The sequence below is a fragment of the Rhyacophila brunnea genome, unplaced genomic scaffold (assembly GCF_057557595.1).
Source record: "Rhyacophila brunnea isolate RB1 unplaced genomic scaffold, BYU_Rbru_1.0 scaffold_1, whole genome shotgun sequence".
In the NCBI taxonomy this organism is placed as follows: domain Eukaryota; kingdom Metazoa; phylum Arthropoda; class Insecta; order Trichoptera; family Rhyacophilidae; genus Rhyacophila; species Rhyacophila brunnea.
Window position 1 is genome coordinate 45,634,147 of NW_028232751.1, and position 19,166 is coordinate 45,653,312.

The 19,166-nt window shown below is 35.8% G+C and overlaps 1 protein-coding gene across 4 annotated transcripts in view; it reads right to left on the reverse strand.

Annotated features, from left to right (window-relative positions):
- LOC147079853 (uncharacterized) overlaps positions 1–19,166 on the reverse strand; it is a 31,376-nt gene that overhangs the window by 2,866 nt on the left and 9,344 nt on the right. Inside the window, exons 5-14 of one of the 4 annotated variants that reach the window (XM_085945025.1) lie at positions 17,507–17,549; positions 16,077–16,131; positions 12,238–12,441; positions 11,815–12,031; positions 9,613–9,667; positions 9,173–9,316; positions 5,753–5,956; positions 3,187–3,569; positions 1,562–1,722; positions 29–105 (exon numbers count right to left, since the gene is read on the reverse strand). In XM_085945025.1, coding sequence (XP_085801151.1) covers positions 9,310–9,316; positions 9,613–9,667; positions 11,815–12,031; positions 12,238–12,441; positions 16,077–16,131; positions 17,507–17,549 — 581 coding nt within the window. In that variant the 3' untranslated portion in view covers positions 29–105; positions 1,562–1,722; positions 3,187–3,569; positions 5,753–5,956; positions 9,173–9,309. The remainder of the gene's footprint in view (positions 1–28; positions 106–1,561; positions 1,723–3,186; positions 3,570–5,752; positions 5,957–9,172; positions 9,317–9,612; positions 9,668–11,814; positions 12,032–12,237; positions 12,442–16,076; positions 16,132–17,506; positions 17,550–19,166) is intronic. The other 3 variants (XM_085945027.1, XM_085945026.1, XM_085945038.1) reach the window with 3 other exon arrangements.

A 19,166-nucleotide genomic window follows, 5' to 3' on the forward strand; every position in this document is an offset into this window, starting at 1 on the left:
ATTTTATTAGTAATCATCTTGTCCATACCTAATCATCACCGTAGCCTATGTGTCCGATTTTTAGCCCATATTTCAATATTTTTAAAAATTTAAACTTCTTCAGGTCTGCAAAAGAAATAATATTTTTTATCAGAACACTCGTAATATATAATTCAAGTTCTCGGTTTGTTGTAGACATACAGATGATCGATTTGAATAGTGAATTGGTTATCAGTGTTATCACCATTCCTAAAGCTAAACTATACAACATAAGTACATAATTAAATAATATGATAATTATATGGTTGAGGTTATAATTTTACAAATGGATGTGCGGTGTTATCGACATGGGCTAACACTAAATAACGCCAATAACGAAAACTGATAAGTCCACCATTCAATATTAGTGGGAAATCACACATGTGCCGAATATGCATAGGTATGTTTACTAGCTAATTAACCCATATATGCAATAAGTTGGGTGTGTCAACATATTTTATGTTTATATCACTTTTAATTTAATAATTGGTTTCTGTAAATCTTTAGATTTTCAAATATTTCACATAGAATACGGAGGGAGGTATTTCTTGTTAGATTTTGCCTAATTGAGTTGAATTCGAGTGCTTAAAGTCAGACAACGTTATCTACAAAAAAGTTTTTTTTTTTTTTTTGAGATAACGTTATTTTACATTTATGGCTACATGATAGTCAAACAACGTTATGTCAATCTTTTCTAATTTCTTATTAAATCGTCAGTAAAGTTTAACGCTAACTACATAAGTTACCCTTGCTTTCATATTTTTTTAAAACTATCCCTATAAATTTTAACATCATCATAAGCAAGATAAATGTACAATACACAATAAATTATAAAATATTAACATTATGTTTTAAATAAACATATCCCTTGTTGAGTTACAAGAATCTAAAATAACGATTTTTGGCTCTCCTGTAAAGTTGCACTTTTGTAGATAGTGTTGTTTGACACTAAGCCCTCGAATTGACAAAAGATGAAATCTACAATGAATCAGGGGAATCAGTGCAACAAGTTAGAAAGAATTGTGGTGATTATTCATATAAGCTGCGCCCACTTTAACAAATCTCCACCCGGTGCAAAGGGTGGAGGTAGGCTGTTAAGATCTGACATAAATAGTGCACACTAAACTTTGTCAAACATACTTATTTGTTTTCATTGACCTGAGGAATACAAATTGACCGTCTGCAAATTGGTCAGTTTTTACAATAAAATTAAACCTTGCTTAAACGAAACCATCATAATATAGATTGTTTATTTCTGTGTTGATAGTAATTGACGTCATAGATTATAAGACACACATTGAATTCAGTGACACCAAAATTGGAAAAAAAATACTAAAATTTAAGTCAAAAACACGTCACAAGTATATTTGTTTTTACTGATTTGGAAGGGAGCTAAAAATTACCGGTATCTAACTGACAAAATGCTTTTTTTGGATATGAGTTCAGCATAATATCTGTTTTTGCTTAAAATATGCAAAAACCCATAATCCATACGCTCCTGTCAAGAATCTCGGTAACCGACTTGCAATAAAATCATACTTACGCAGGATGACGAAAAAGAGCCTGGTGGCGACTTGTTTCTTGGACAGACCGTAGGCCGGGTTGAATTCTCTCTCGACGATATCTTCCAATCTGAGCGGATGAACGCCGTCCTCCTTGGCTCTCATAACCATCATCAAGATCTTGGCCGGACTCCACAACTCTCTGAATGATACAAATTTAAGGACATTTTAGTGAAATAATATGTAAAATCGCAGGGTTTCAGACAATTTATACAGTAGCAAACGTCTAATAAATAAAACAAGATTTATCAAATGTTAGTACACTCCCAATTATCCGTGCACGAACAACGATATAATAGCTCATTAGAAAATCATTAAAATATGCGCTGCAAACAAACCAAAATCGCAGATTTTCTTAATACATAATGAGTATTAAACATGTTAAAATATTTGTCTGCATTAAAAATGTATTAGGTATTATGTAATACCATACTTAGTTGGGATTACCCATATTTTTGTTTATCCGTGCCGCCTCTCCCCACCATTAGCTCGGATAATCGGGAGTCTACTGTACATAAATATATACTGTTACCAATAGTTAAATGTGATTACAATACCAGACGAATGTGTCAATGCAAACGTTTGATGTTTTTAATTAACTATTTCTTTTATTCAACGAGTAATTCACAAGATTTAAGAATGTACTATTCTAATTATTGAACATACATAATTTTGAAAAACACTTCTGAGAAAATATATTATAACCAATAGAAAAAATCCTAAGAGAAGAATGCTGATGAGCAGGTATTTAAAAAAAAGGCCAATAGTTAAAATATGTCGCAATTAGTTCGTCGCCTTGTAGCATAGAGGGTAATGTGCGGACGGGGCGTAAACCCAAGAGATGCAGAGTTTGATTCCCTGCCGGGGTAGCTTACTTTTTTCAAAAAAGATTTTTTTCTATTGGTTATAATATATTTTCTCAGAAGCGTTTTTCAAAATTATGTATGTTTGAGGTTTTGTTTCCTTATAAAATAAAACTAACTGTACACTGGACTGTCTTGTCTGATCGAGCTATGTAGTTTTGAATGTGAAATAAAATGTCCTTGACGTCCATGTTTAAAGTCAGTCGTAGAATATAAAAAATGACGATAAATATAAACGAATTTATCTGACGAACGGAGCTGAATATTTGAAACCAATAGCTTCAATTCGAGGGCTTAGTGTCAAACAACACTATCTACAAAAGTGCAACTTTACAGGAGAGCCAAAAATCGTTATTTTAGATTCTTGTAACTTAACAAGGGAAATGTTTATTTAAAACCTAATGTTAATATTTTATAATTCATTGTGTATTGTACATTTATCTTGCTTATGATGATGTTAAAATTTATAGGGATAGTTTTAAAAAAATATGAAAACAAGGATAACTTATGTAATTAGCGTTAAACTTTACTGACGATTTAATAAGAAATTAGAAAAGATTGACATAACGTTGTTTGACTATCATGTAGCCGTAAATGTAAAATATCGTTATCTCAAAAAAAAAAAAAAAAACACTTTTTTGTAGATAACGTTGTCTGACTTTAAGCACTCGAATTGTTCTTTGGGGTTCCTCACACACAACAATCTGCTAGTGTATAGTGTAATAATGACAAATTGAACTTACTCCAACGTGATTTTTCTTTGGTTTATCACGACGTTGCCACCGAGAGACACCGGAGTCCTGTCAATGCTGCCATTGGCCGTTGATGAGCCAGTTAGGGTCAATCGCTCTTCCTTCACCAGCAGGCCACCACCGTCTCGCAGTAGGGTGTTTTCGTGTATCTGCACGACAGTGGTGGGTGACGGAATGTCCGTGGGGCATTGGTAGGACCACTCGAGCCCCAGAGGAAGGTTGGGCTGTTCAAACGGGTTCACTGTGGACGCCGGGGTCCTGTTATCGCTGCGATTGGCCGTAGAAGAGCCAGTCTTTTTCTTCACCACCTGAGGAGGGGTGGGCTGTTCAGACCGGTTCACTGTGGACGCCGGGGTCCCTCGTGCTCTAGCAGACTGAAATATTAGGATTGATTATTATGTTATCATTAAGAGGTCTTTGCTAAAATGTGTATATTCCAAATATTATTAACATGAACAGACACCTATTAGCCACTTTCCTTTTTGAAGAACTTACGAGTATGTATATCAGTTGTTCATAAAAATCAGTAAGTTGACCAGTGAAAAACTAAACAATTTTTTTAATGAAAAGTTGAAAAAAAATCCTATTAATGTCAGAATATCAGCCAGCATGCATTAAAACTACTGCAGAAAATCATGCCACGTGACATTGCCACACATTTTTTACAAACTGTGATTCAAGATAATATAATACGTATATTGCTTAGTTTCCACTTCTAAGATGACGCAATTATACTGCCGGCATCATCCAAATTTAGGATTGTTTTGAAGGAAGGTTTTGTGGTTTTAATTGTGATAAATAATCCTACTATAACCAGTGGGGGGGGATGCTCATCGTATACCAGGCCTGGACAAACTACGGCCAAAAAACTGTTGAAAAAAACGTTTCGTTTTTCTCATTAATTTGTTGGCTATTAGAGAATCATTCATTTTTTAATGTTGAAATTCCTTTTTCATGATAACAAATAATGTATGTGTGGGCGCTCACCATGATATCGTCAAAGTTGTTAATCTATTCAAGTACAATACATTGTAGAAACCAAAGTATGTTTAAGCATTTCGATAATATTGTAAACAGGCATCAAGCATTGCAGTCTACTGATTGAGCAAGAGGTCAAAACCCTAAAGCAATTTACCGATAACAATATTATTAGATTTGCATTTTAAATATTAGCATTTTGCAACATAGTCGAAACGACAATGTGTGCCAAGTAGCCCGTTTTCCGGATAACATATTAATTGCATAGGCCTTTACTTGAAGTGATTGACATCAGATTATGAACTCAAGTGCGACAATCGCACACAAATCATTCTTAACGTTGTCACCTCCGAAAGGGGGGGGGGGTAGGTATTTGCGCTGGACCCCCCTGATGATGAATGATATCGTCTGCTTCTTCTTTCGGGAACATGTTTATGTTGATTGACAACGCGGAAGTACAGGCGAAAACAGGGCGTTTATTGTTCGGAATATAAATACAATAAAGTACAGCGTACAAAATATTTAACAAAAATTATTTAAAAAAAAAAATTAAATTTAAAATGGCGGTGACGCCGGGAGCGCGGCGCCACAGCCGACGTCCGCAGAGACCAAAACCCGAATGACCCTAATAGGGGCTGGTAGGGCAGAGTAGTAGTAAACAATTCACAATTTTATTATTCTATCTCTGAAAAATGACAAAAACAGCCTCTGGCATATGTACCTGGCTTGTAAGTAGGTACCTCAGGTCTCATATTTCAGACCTTTTCTAGGTACATGCTTTGGAAAGGGGCTGTGAATTTCTTGGAATTATTACTACCTTCTGCATTTCTTTGCTTGTTAGCTACATATTTTGAAATATTTGAACTAGGTACAAATACATATTTTTTTAAAGTAATCTCAAATCAGATATTCTAGGTGCTAGGTACATTGTATGGCTGGGAACTTTGCTTCCAATATTGGTCAAAATTGGATGAAATAATGTAGGTAATAATATTAAAAAAATGATATTAATAATTATTACTATTTGCTTACGGGCTAGAAATTTGCCTCGCAGTCGATCTGTTCATGTTTGCATGAATCAGCCCAATGATGATTCAGGCCTCATGGCCTTGGATCCTCTGAGGATGCCATGGTTTAGGCGGTATCAACGTAACATCTCTGTCCGATTTGATTTGTAATTTCTGAGAAACGCATTAATTATTCAATTATTTAATTTGTCATTTTTGTACGACATTACATTCCTTTGCAAGCAAAATTTCAAATCAGTAATACGAGAAAGCATTTGTCTCTACCAGCTGTTCGTAGTAGCCATTTAAATAATAACCTTGTCTGTACTTAATTTATAGTGGAAGATAAAATGACAGGGTATTTACTTTTTTTCCTCGTAACATCATTCTGTATTTGTCATTTGAGTCAACCAACCTACCGTGACCTCCTTTATCGTTCCTATGTATGAATAAAAATGTTATTTTACTTGCGGCCCGCCCTTCATTTTCCATTTCTAATGAGGCCCTTCATCGAAAAACTTTGCCCAGGCTTGTCGTACACGCATGGCTAATTGAAATAAAAGAAGTCAAACCTCTCTTTCAACTGGGAATATGTCATTTGTCGTGTCAGTGTCCGACCGCTTGACGAGGCTCTTCTTGAACAAGGTGGATTGGCGTTGGGAGTATATCGGATGGACGTTCTTCTTCATGACTCTCGTCGCCGTCGTCGGGCTGGTGAGCAGCAGCTGACTGGTCAGACGAATGGGCAGAACGGTGAGATCCTGACGGGAAGTCAACTGGAGGGAAAAATTGCAACGTTACCACATAGTATAGAAATAAAGTATAATGCGGTTATACCTCAGTTGATCAGCTCTAGTTGATAAGAAGAGGTGTAGTTTTAATTAAAAAATGGTAAGATACGGTGGACATCAATGTCATGGCGTTGTATGCGATTACAGTACTACGCCCAGTGGTGGCCGGTGATTTTTTGGATTGTAATTTTTGAGGGTGAACTGGAAACTTACCTTATTGGAAAATTAAATCTATTCCGCGTTGTTTTTGATTTGACAAAACGTTATTGACGTTTGGGAAAATATCTGTATATTTTTTATTTTTAATGACACATGATGCGAGTTACTTAAATCTTTATTGGATTAGTTTTATGAAACGATTGTATCTCTTATAGTAGATAAATACCTCTTACTTTTAACGGAAGCCATCTTATTCTATATAAGTACATTAGGTATCTTTAGCAATTTTTACACTGTATGAATAATGATTATTATGAAACTGTACTTTGTGAAATAGTATTAAGATTTATAAGCTTATCACTAGAATTCATGAATTAATAATTTTATATTATAAATAACCGACATCAGTTCGCGTTTAGTCAACACACAGAATAATGAAATATTAATTTTCCAGAAATGCGGTACGTAGCAAAATTATTTTTATATTCACTGATTTAAATTAGGTTCATATAATTCAAAATATATTACCGACATTGTAATTCTTACCGATTTTAAATTTAGAAAATAATGAATTTTATTGTTTTTAGTTTTACAGGCATTTTACATTTAAGATTGCAAAATATGATACTAAACATAATTTGCCCGTGAACAGTAAGCTGCAGCGTCTATAATAACAAACCATAATTCAAATCTGTAATTGCTCTCTACTCAGACCAATGTGATGTCATTTTACCCGGTCTGCGCATGATATTCTGGAACTTACGCATGGCGAAAACAATTAGCACGGCTTAAGTCGTTTTACAGGGTAGTCAAACGATCCGTGCGGTTGGACAAGCGCAATTTTATGAACCGGCAAATTGAAGGGGCAGAGGAGGCAGCAAGCAGAAATGACACCAGGAAACTCTTCCGAATCACCCGTGAAGTCTGCGGCGACCACCGACTCCCAGAGCCATTCGTGGTTCCAGTGGAGCAATAGAGTCTGACACAGAATGCGTCAAGAAGATTTGGAAGAATCATTTCTGCGGAGTGCTGAACCGCTCACCCCCTTTGGAACCCCATTGACATATCTGCGGAAGCTTTACTTTTGGACATTCCCCGAGCGACCGACATTTCCGATTGCCCGCCCACGCACACCGAGATAAAATCGGCTGTGAAAAGGCTCAAGAACGGAAAGGCACCGGGGGGAGACGGGATTCATCCTGAATTCCTCAAGTATGGCTTGAGCGCAATCCTGCACCCTATGTTTCATCTGATGACAAAGGTGTGGGAAGAAGAGCGTTGCCCAAGGGACTGGGTGAACGGTAAAATCATCACACTTCTTAAAAAAGGTGACCATCTAAGCTGCGACAATTGCCGAGGCATTACGCTACTCAGTGTTCCGGGAAAGATTTTGGCAAACATCATTTTGATGAGAATAAGGGGCCCAATAATGCACGTCCTCAGGAAAAACCAAGCCGGGTTTCTAACTGGTCGAGCTTGTGCAGACCAAATCCACAACCTACGATGTCGTCTCCAGCAGAGCCATGAGCTGAACAGTCTGATGGCTTGCTGCTTTGTGGATTATGAGAAGGTTTTCAACAGTCCGCACCGCCCCTCTCTCTGGATGATACTGGGAGCATACGGGATCCCTCCCAAGCCGTAATCAAAAGCCTCCACGAGAATAGCGAATGCTGTGTCAGAATTGGAGATACTGTCACGGAATGGTTCGGGGTCACGACCGGAGTCAGACAGGGTTGTGTCCTTGCACCGTTTCTCTTTATCATTCTCTTTGACTTCATACTACGGAAGTCAATACCACCCGACCGAGGCATACCTGTTACCCCCACGGTGAAGCTATGCGACCTGGAATACGCCGATGATGCTGTCCCATTGGACAACTCAATCGAGGGCATTCAAGAGACAATCGACAGGTTGCATAACAACTCCTCTCGCGTTGGTTTGAAAATCAACGCAAAGAAAACCAACGTCTTGTGCAATAGCACCTGTCCTGATGCAGATTTGCCTCTGATTAGCGATGGACAAAACATCGAGAGCGTCGACAGCTTCAAGTACCTCCCCAGGTACACATCACGGGAGATGGCATTTTGCAGGAAGAGCTCGCTACCTGGATGGGAATGGCTGGAGCAACACTCAACTCGATGCAAAATGTCTGGGACCCACGATTGTACTCGGTCAAAACCAAATGCCGCCTATTCGACGCTTGCATTCTGACGGTGCTGCTTTACGGTAGCGAATCATGGCACCTTACGAAGACTCAGAGCAACCGTATACTGAGCTTCGAAAACAGATGTTTGCGGCGAATACTGTGGTATGACTTTAGGAGCAACGAGGAGATAAGATAACGCACCAAGCAGCCTCTCATCACGCTGAAAGTGAAGAGGCGATGTTGGACCTGGCTCGGCCACGTGCTGCGGATGCCAGAAGAGAACTTTAACCTGGCTTGCCTGTTCTTCAAGCCGACCGGATTTCGGCGACCTGGAAGGCCACAAAATACAATCTACAGAGTGTATACAGCGGAGCTACGGGATGCTGGTTTGACCTGGAACGAAGCAAGAAGACTGGCGAGCGACAGGGATTCTTGGAGGCGCCGCGTGGTGTCCGTATGCTCCAGCTAAGGGGCGGATATGGCCAAAGAAGAAGAAGAAGTTGTTTTATAATTTATAATTTCAGTGAGGATGATGTATACTGTGCATAGTGGCTGTATTATCGCCTATTGGCAATATGGGCATATCGGAACCTATGAAGAAAAAATATGATTTACGATGTTTCATAGCAATGCAAGCAGTGCAGTGCACTTGTATGGTGTTAGACCAGCCGCCGCTGATTACATGAACTTTTTGCATGGTGGCAGTATTGCAACGGTTCCAGAAACGACCGCGATGACGTGTATGTTGGCGATTCTTGAGGGATGTTGAAGAAAGTGGTTACAATGAGGAGGTGTACATAATAAAATATGAGGGCGAAAAGATCATCTAGAATGGAATCAGCCCGGAGAGGCCCTCGCCCAGCGCCGGATTGATAGTCATGCCGATAGTGACTCACGCATCTTGTTCTGTGGTGACTAGTCCGAAGACGCTTCTCCATTTCATCCGAAGATAGTTTTGTCTGTCGGTCCAAAATCAGACCACTCCGTTTCCGCTTCACGGCCCGGCGGACGACAACTTCCACAGGTTCCAAAATCATGTCCTGAAAACAGATTATTAAAATTCAATTGAAAAATATACCTTTACAATCGTCCTCTGTTGAATTGAATTGATAAAATCACATTCTCTTATACTTTTGACTTAAATTTGTACAGTAATAAAATCGCCTGCAGAACAATCTCTTATTATAATATATTCATTTGAAATATGTAGTTGCGCTGCATATTGAGCAAAAAAATATATCTATTTGCTGTTGCTTGTTGGCGATCTTCAAATTTTGTGAAAAATGGTTAAGTGGTCATGCAGCATTAAAAATATAAAGAAAATGATAATAGTTACCTGACCAACTGGCTCATGACGTGTTGCCATTGGAGTGATTTCAACATTGCTGAAACTAATGACAAAGAATAATTTTTTTTTGTTCTATAATACCTGTGAGCTTGATCGCTCTTAGCTATATTATAATAGAATTGGCGCTAAAGTTGGTACGATTCATGAACTACAAGCCATACATAGCTATTTTTAGGGTAGGATATCAATTTTATCTGCGAAAGGAAAAGGGAGAGAAGTCAAAAAATTTTAAATGGGATTTGAATTATGCCAAATTAAATATAAAATACCAAAGATTTAACGCAAAGCTATCTATCTGTCCGAATTATTAAATTAACAATAAATAGTTGATATTAATTTCATAATGAAGAGAAATTTAGCATTTTTTGTGATTTTCCGAAAAACAGTAAATTGATAGAATACCCTTCACGTAACCTCGCAATATGGAATAGATTTTTTTGAATTATTTTGAATACTGACTTTTACTAATACAATGATACGGAGTGCGTATTACACACAAATCTTGTCACTGTGTTCAATTGCAACGGTACGTAGAGGTTACTCTACTTTGTTGGATTTAATTAGAGCGCAATGCACAATACGCAGTTTTCAGTTATCGCGAACAATGTACGCATGATAGAATTCGCGCAAAATGCTGAGACTTCATTGACAAGGAGATACGCAATACGCAAGATATGATGAGCCAGAATTTAGATTGACCCCTGATTACCGTACCTGTTTACACCAGTGTTAAACGCTGTTTTAGATAATATATGGATACAATATTTCTGTGAAATGGCAAACAAAATAATATATCAGGTAATGTCAAGTGTTATCAAATGTCGAAGAAAGATGCTGCATAATTTTTGCCACATGTTTGTGATACCTAATAAAGTTATAACGACATGACTTATGCTTGCACTCAACAAAAAAGCATTCTAATTTGTCCCATCACAAAAATAATAAGTAGATCTATGAAACCATATTATTATACTGTATGTTTCGGTCACCGGTGTTTTACGGATCGTTTCGCAACTAGCGTGTAGTGTTAAATTTGAATGTTTGGAGATTTATGCGGGAGAGTAGGTACAGTAGTAAGGTAATAGATTTTTGAATTATTGCTTCTACCTCTTGAATTTGGACTTACTAGAAATGGTTTAAACAGGTATTTCATGAAAAAAACAAAGTTATAGGAAAAAAAATAATAGGAGCAGGAATACTTGGACTAACGTTTGAAGATCAGGAATATTTTGGATTTCCGGAAGGTTCATCATCGACACATCTAGAATAAGGAAATTCAAAAGATACACAGGTTAATATGGCACTGGCAATGCAATTATTTATCAAATCAATGTCATTTTTGAAGTTATATATCTTTTGGCACGCCTGGTAGAGAGTGAAATTGAGAGCTGCGCACGCACAATTGCAATTCCTTACGTAAACAGAGGATTAAGCGTCAGAGTGATAGTTGTTACTTTAAAAATTAAAAAAACCTATATGTATGCTTTTTAATCAAAACTTTATTCATTTTATTAAATATTTTTTATCGTATTTTCTACTTACGTTTTTTTGTTTTGTTACAACAAAGAAGTATAACTTCTAACACATAAGTCTACTCTCTACTACTACTACTCTACTACTACATAAGTAGACGCACCAATTTTTTAACACAAAAAACAATTTTACAGAATACCTACTGAGAATGAATGAGCGATGAATGAAAATAAAACACAATATTATGTAATAAATAAAATTAACGATAGTATGCTGAACATGAAAAGAAAAATTATTTTATTTATCGATACAAAATAGGTATCTTGGTATGTGATAAAATCAAAAAAATACCCCCTACCCTTCTGATAAGATTTTATTATATTTTTAATTATAGGTATATGAATGGTTTATAACCCAAAAAAGTTTGCTTAGCATAAAGAATTCAAGTATTATAGAATTAACAAAAATCTTGTTTCAAAACCTTGTGAGGGCCCCATGATGGCAAAGCGGTTACACACCGGGCTTCTGGCAAATTTACATGTTGTTTTTCGACGTGGCTAACATCCATTTCACGTAAATGCAAAAATCAATTATGATCGCCTATATTTACAATTAACGTCCACTTACTGACCTACAATAATTCATATCCAGTGTGCAAAGTGGAAAGGATCAATGGAACGCTAGGATACGAGAGACTGAGCATGACAGAGGGCATACCTGCGCCTGCGATTGCACTGCGAGTCCTCTCGGTGGTGGTTTCCAGCATGTCATCGATGGGGTGGTCGGTGATGATTTCCAGCAGGTGGTCGGTGGGCCTATTAAGCAACGTGGTGTTGAAAGTGCTGCCCTCCATCAGGGAGCGGGGATCGTCTCGCATCTCCTCCACTGTAGCGTTCAATGCAAACGGTGGGTCGTTCTCATCGCCGAATCCATACTACGGCAAAAGAATATATGGAATAGTGAACGACTACTAAGATTAATGTTTAAATTAGCCACAACTTTGCATTTGCATTGTGGATTTATTCATAGCAAATTCGCATCTTCTGCATCTGTCACAATATTAGGTTCAGGCAGTTATTTCATTAGGTACCATTAAATTTAATGGTTAGTATTGTGTTTAGAGTGCTGTGAAGAGCTTACATCAGTAATGATTTCAGGCATTGGGGGTGGGGAGTCCGTCAGGGTGATGATGACAGGCATTGGGGGTGGGGAGTCCGTCAGGGTCATGATGACAGTCATTGGGGGTGGGGAGTCCGTCAGGGTAATGATGACAGGCATTGGGGGTGGGGAGTCCGTCAGGGTGATGATGCTGGCGGTCTCCATGTCACTCATCATCAACGTCGTCTGAAAATAAGAAAAAAAAATCAGTTAAATATTCAAGACGACAAACATAAATGATGAAGACAACTTTTTTTGTTTGGCAGAACCCTTGGAACATTTTCTAGAATCTCGAGGAACCCCTACTTGGCAGCAGTAGACAATGAGTGACATACCCCTTACTATTTTTAGTCTATAAATGTAAATGTATCAGCGCTGCAGGCAAACATTTTTTTGGGATGCTATTGGGCCGGATAGTAAACATACACCTAACAATAAATCATTACTGGTGAGTAATTTTATTATAACGTCATCATGCAAAATTGCTTTGACGAAAATAAAATGAAAAGTGCTCGTGGATTCCTCAATGTTAACTTTAAATTTAAAAAAAGGCTACGTAAAGGCTGTTGGATTCATATCCCAATTTCAATTACGACGACGTAACTGCCAGGACAGTGATAATAATAGCAGCATAAAAAATTCAGTCAGAAACAAAAAATGACACATGCATGTGCTAAACAGCTAGCCTACCTTGGCTTTTCAAGGGTTGGCACATGTTATGTTCTTAATTAATCAATACTTGTTTTTTAATTCATCGATAATGTTAATCTACCTAGATACATACCTACTTTTATCTTTGAAATAGTTAAAATGTAGGATTATAGATCATTGCTTTCTAATCAATCAGTAATGTATATATACCTTAATTAGACGCTTATATTTTTTAATGGTAAATAATTAAATGTTGGTAATGTTTAAATAGGTACTACTTTCAATTTGCAAAATTCCACATATGTAGTTAAAAATGTTTGTAAACATTTTTTTCTCTTCAATAATAGAGTTATTTATGTTGACCGCTGTTTTGGGCCATAAACCTGTTATCAGAACGACACTGAGATTACTAACTAAAGTGATCTTAGTGTCTTTCTGAATATGGGTTCTTGGCCCGTAACAGCTTTCAATATAAATAACTCAATTATCATAGGATTAACAGAAAATTTTGTTTTAAAACCATTATAATTAAAATCTACCACGTAAATGCCAGTTCAATTAATAAAAAATTTTCATCAAATAATATTGTTTAATTAATCAGTTATGTATGTATTTAAGTACGTAATTTCAATATTTTAATAAGACTTTATTATTCAGCATTATTTCTTTCACAAATACCATGTCAGTGACCTTACCACTTTGTTTGTGTCATGTTCAAACTGTGTATTTTCAATATAACCATCCCGTTTTTATGCAACAAAAAAAATCATAATTGTTAGGGAAACACGAGTACATTTTTTGTGAACAATTTTTATTGATATATTATATACTTACTTACAAATAACTTCAATTTTAAATTATTTTTTAGTAAGAAATTCAATTACTTATTGATTTTTGCTTAAGGGCGGACGTGCTCAGCGTGGGTCAAAATGGAGCTTTTATTCTATTTTCAAAGCATGATCCTGGACATTCCTTAAATGTTGTAGACAATCTATTTATACAATTTTGAAGCCTTATTATCCTTTATATTTATTTTAAACATTTGATGACTGCATAAAGTATTTTTATTACATAAAATAGTATTCTTATAAACCTCTCGCTCTAATGTTTTAGAATATTTCATATTTCAGTACATAACTTGCAGTGAGTGGTGTTAAAATTTTTTACGTTTATTAATTTTTAAACGCATTTATAAAACCATCAGTATAATTTATATCGACATTATTATAGTGAAATATTTACGATACAAAATTATATTGATAATCTCTGTGATACCAAACACGGTTACGTACATGTTCAAACACGCGCGTTAACATGTTCTTACTCCCTACTTCAGTTTTAGTTTGTCGATTTTGGAACATTAATGTATAGAATATTAATAATTGATTCCTTAATTAGTGTACTGGCCTAACGGTATGTAATGTATTAGAATAACTATTATAAATTGTTTTTTTTTATAATTCTATTTGCTTTTCTATTGATAGCATCTGATATATTATATTGAGCATTTCTTATATCCATCCACCGTGTTCGTCTAGGATCAACGGGTTCAGGCCATACACAATTATTCATATAAAATCTTGTCAGCTGTGATTCCATTTTATGTATCCGAAAGCCGTCATCTTTAAAAATGTACCGCTCATGATTTGCCCATGAATAATACAAAGCCACCCTCAAAGAATACAGTTCAGTATGAATTATCTTTTAGATTAACGTGCACAAAAATCTAATAATATTATTTTTGATTTAAAGCAACTTATAAAATATGCGGCAACCCTGTGACTTATGTATTGTGTGGCTTATTGAACAATATGTAGGTACTAAATATTATGGGAGTCAAATAATGTTCCGAGAGAAACGAAATTTTGTAAAAAAATACGTCTGAAAATAGGATAACATACATGAAACGTACTACGTGTTTTGGTAATATAGCGTCACTAATTCATTAATGAGTATTATTATTTATAGTATTAAATGAATGTTGTATTATAATAAAAACTTATTTTTATTGAGCAGTATAATATATTATTTTGCGAGAAAAAATCATCCAAAATTGGCTAATCAAACTAAAAATATGGCTTTAAAATCTTTATTTTTCTGATATTAAAAAAAATACGTGGGTTAATCAATGAAATGTTATTCTACCATACAATCTATACCTCCAAAACTATTATTAAGTTCTACAGCCATTGTGGGGTGAGAGTCATTTTGGCCAATTTCAAAAACAGGACCGACTATTTGTCATTTATTTTTGAAAGTAAACGCGATTCGTAAAATTTAAACGACACTAATAGTTGCATTAGAATACTACTTATCAGATTTCAAATAAATAAAGAGTTAATAATTGTCTATCAATTCGTTTTAACCATGCTTGGTATTTCCACATTTCCGAGAAGACAGGAAAGAACGGGTCCAATGGCCCTAAACCTTATTTTACTCTATTATCAAATTGGCTTCACAGCAAAACTAACCTAAGGCTATTGTAACCGCCAACATCCTGTCTGAAATCGAAAATTTACTTAGGCTTCTGCACCATTTATCTGCTATGAACTTTACAATCCATGTAGGTAGTACGGTTGGATCCGCATTAAAATGAATGTTTCTTCAAGCAATGTATATAATAAAAAAAATGTCTTACTAAAACCATTTCGAATTATTATTTATTACCATTGTAAAGACTAAATAATGAGTAAAATTGGATAATGAATCATTAATAAAAACAAGGTCTCATTTATAGAATCATGAATTTAACTTTGAAGTTGATTCATTCAACTTGTTTACCAGAAACCTAACCCAACTGCGTACGCTGCAAACATACCCACTGTGTGTATAGCATGCATAAGTTGGGATTAAATCTAGCTAGGTTGCATATCTAACTGCAGAGAAATCCAAATCTGCAGGAGACTCTCTGCCATCCATCGAGCTGATAGAATCGCCGGCGATTTGATGTTTACCGGGTGTGTGTGTTGATAACTTCTGTTTGAATATCTCTATACTTTCCGTCTTGTGTTCTTCATCAAAATTATATCAAAAGTTAAAATGAAGAACAATCCACTGTGAGACCTGAAGTAGGTATCAACCTACTTATATCTAGATATTTTATTGATCACTATTCGACAACGCAAATTGAATACCTATGCTAAAAAAATATATTAAATTTTTAGTCTTACCATCTGTTCGTCTGCTTCAACGGACGGTACTTCGAGACGTTGTTTCTTAGTGGTCCTGAAACATTTTACACATTGTTGTAGTCTAGGTACGTTTCTTTTCAATATCAATAAAGGTATAACTACCAGTGGTGAAAACTCCATAGGCACTAAATAATTAGGTAGGTGTTTAAAAAAAACATACATGAGATTACGCTAGTGTGAATTGATTTATTATTCCCTCTGTTTGATGTTGAAAACCTTCTAAAACGCTTAATAAAGCTTAAATGTATGAAGTTGAAGCAAAAAAAGGACCACTTAATTAGCTGCAGGTGACTGCATTGCGAGCTCATTTGAAGAGAATTTCACACTTGTACTGTGAAATTTATTTGCCAATTTGCAGAGCTTGTAAAGAGACAATCCGTCACGATAAGTGTAGATCAGGGAACTCAGAAATAATGGGAACTGAAATACACAACGGGTAAGGCGATAGCAGTTAACCGACTCGAGTAAGGAAGAATCCGGGTTAAACTTACACACGTGTTAAGAACACGTTTTACGTCGAATACTAAAAACTGCTCTCGGTTTATGCATTTACGCTCATTTAATGTTGGTGTATTACACACACTATTGCACGTGCATAATGTGTGCTTAATTTTCGTAGGATACTCACACATTCGAAAGCCTGCTTCACCATGCGGCGTATTGAATATTGCCCATCGGTATTCTATTTATTATCCGTTCTGTGGTGTAGATAGATAAGCAAGACCGTTTATAACTGCGTTATTCAAGCGTTTACTAAATAATTTCAAATGTCAAACAGAAATAACGTATCAGGCTCCTTTTATTTACAGTCCAATACGGTGCAATGCACATTCACATTCGACTCGACGCTATTGTCCCAACTCAGAAATGTCAACGAAGCACACAAACGAGACTTAATCCACAGTATCGAAACGTCAAACTCAACGAAACAATGGCACTTAATAATAATATTAGAAATATAGAGTATATTTTTCAATTAGACAGTGTTTTAATTATTGGAAGGATATTTCTTAACCTGAAATGTCATTTAATTATGATTTAAATCCCTATGGATACTGTATGTGGCCACAGTGACTTTTTGAACTTTTTGATAGTATAGCGACTTACATGCTGAGAACAAATGATTTTTCCAAACAACAGCGTTGCATCTCAACATTAAGTCATATATCATGTTTTGTGAATGTCAACAAAATACATTGACCAAATCAACGTGCAGTCATGGTGAACTGAGCGATTAGCTCCGCACTTTGAGAAATAAGAAAACATCCTTCAGTTTATTCTGAAGTTAAGCCGAATATGAAAGAAAAAAATATTAAAATCACTGTCTAAGTGTGTATTGTTATTCTTTTCATTTCTATAAATTTTTGTGTTATTAGTTATATATTATTTAGGACTACGAAAATAATTACTTTTTTGGCTTAATTGTCACTGAGTCAAACTGAGATACGTCAGCTGAAAAAAAAAATCATACATTAGTAATCCAATTAGTACTAGCATGGTTATGCGTAAGCATCGCATGCATGCCTGCGTGTGTGTGTATTATGGCATATAAAAGGTATAGAATGGGTATAGAATATATCGACCCTTAATCGGCAGAACAACGTAAGCGACACTTTTTGGTAAATTGCGTTTTAAATGGAGAACTGTTCAATATCACCTAGCGCATAAGTGACAAAAATATTAGAGCCCGATCTCAATCGCGTGATATTTTTTTTGGGTCTGTGCCTTTTAGCGTTTGAACTTGTATCGCATTATAAAGTAGAGCAAAACAACGTAACCGACGTTATTTGATAGTGTAAGCTACGGTACGGTTTATTCGGTGGTCCGTCTGGTAGTGAGTTGTGCGAAAACCGATTTGGGAGCAAAGCTCGCGCCGTCCAGTAAAACTGGCTGAGATAAAATAAACCTGGTAATAGAGTTTATTAAACAATAATTACCCGCCGTTACATCTCACTACTGTCGGAATAATCTACGAAGAATAGTATCTTCCTATAGATTTTTGAAATGTTAAAAATGTATACTGAAAATTTGGATTCTTTGAATGAATCCACTAATGTCGTGATTCGGAATGTTTTCAGAAACGTATTTAATAGACAGTAAGTTCAACTTGGGTTTTCATCTACCAAAAAAGATAATAGTGTTCTTTTTGCGAGAAAGTAACAAATATGTCTGGTGACGAGAGACTTCGGCTAATTGAAACGGATACTTACAAATGTCCCCTTACCGTAAAGGATAAATGCAAGGAGATGTTCTTTAATGATCTGGCCAAAAGTAAAAATCACAATGACATTTTGTGCGCAAGTTTTGACCTCGAGAAGGTGCTAAACACTCCCTAGTCGAAATACGCATACTATAATGAAAGTATCTACGAAAGTGGAACAAATAATGGATACTGCTTTTTATGGAGTGAAACTGATGGTAAACGTGGCAGTAATGAGATCTCGGTAATCATGCACAAATCTTTGGACAGGACTGACAAAGCGGGAAAAAATCAAGGAATTATTATACTGTGATTGGTCAGAATAAGAACCGGGCAACACTGGGTATGCTATCTTATTTTATGAAAAATTCAACTTTCATAGAATTGATAGAAATACATTTTCTATTACCAGTGGGTCTATTCTGTATTTATCGACCGCTAAAGTGATAAAGTGATAAATATTATCAAACTTAGAGTAGGTTTGTATTATAGAATTAGCACTTATTGTAACAATTACAATACGTTGATTATAATTGTTGCAATAAGTACTAACACTTTTATATAAACCTACCCTAAGTTTGATAATATCTATCACTTTAGCGGTCGATAAGTATAGAATAGACCCACTGGTCGTACTACGATGCCGGTCGATTCCATTCATGCGACAATTGAGTCATTTATATAGTAGTTTGGGCACTATCAAAATGACCCACCATCATTTCCAACGCTAGGTCATCATGTCATATGCAGAATTCCGTGACTGGAAATCTTTCGCTGCTACTTGCATTCCTTCAAAGTTCAAGATTAAATTTGGTGAATTATGAAAGGCATAATTTAAAAAACTTACCAAATATTGTACCTACTCTGGT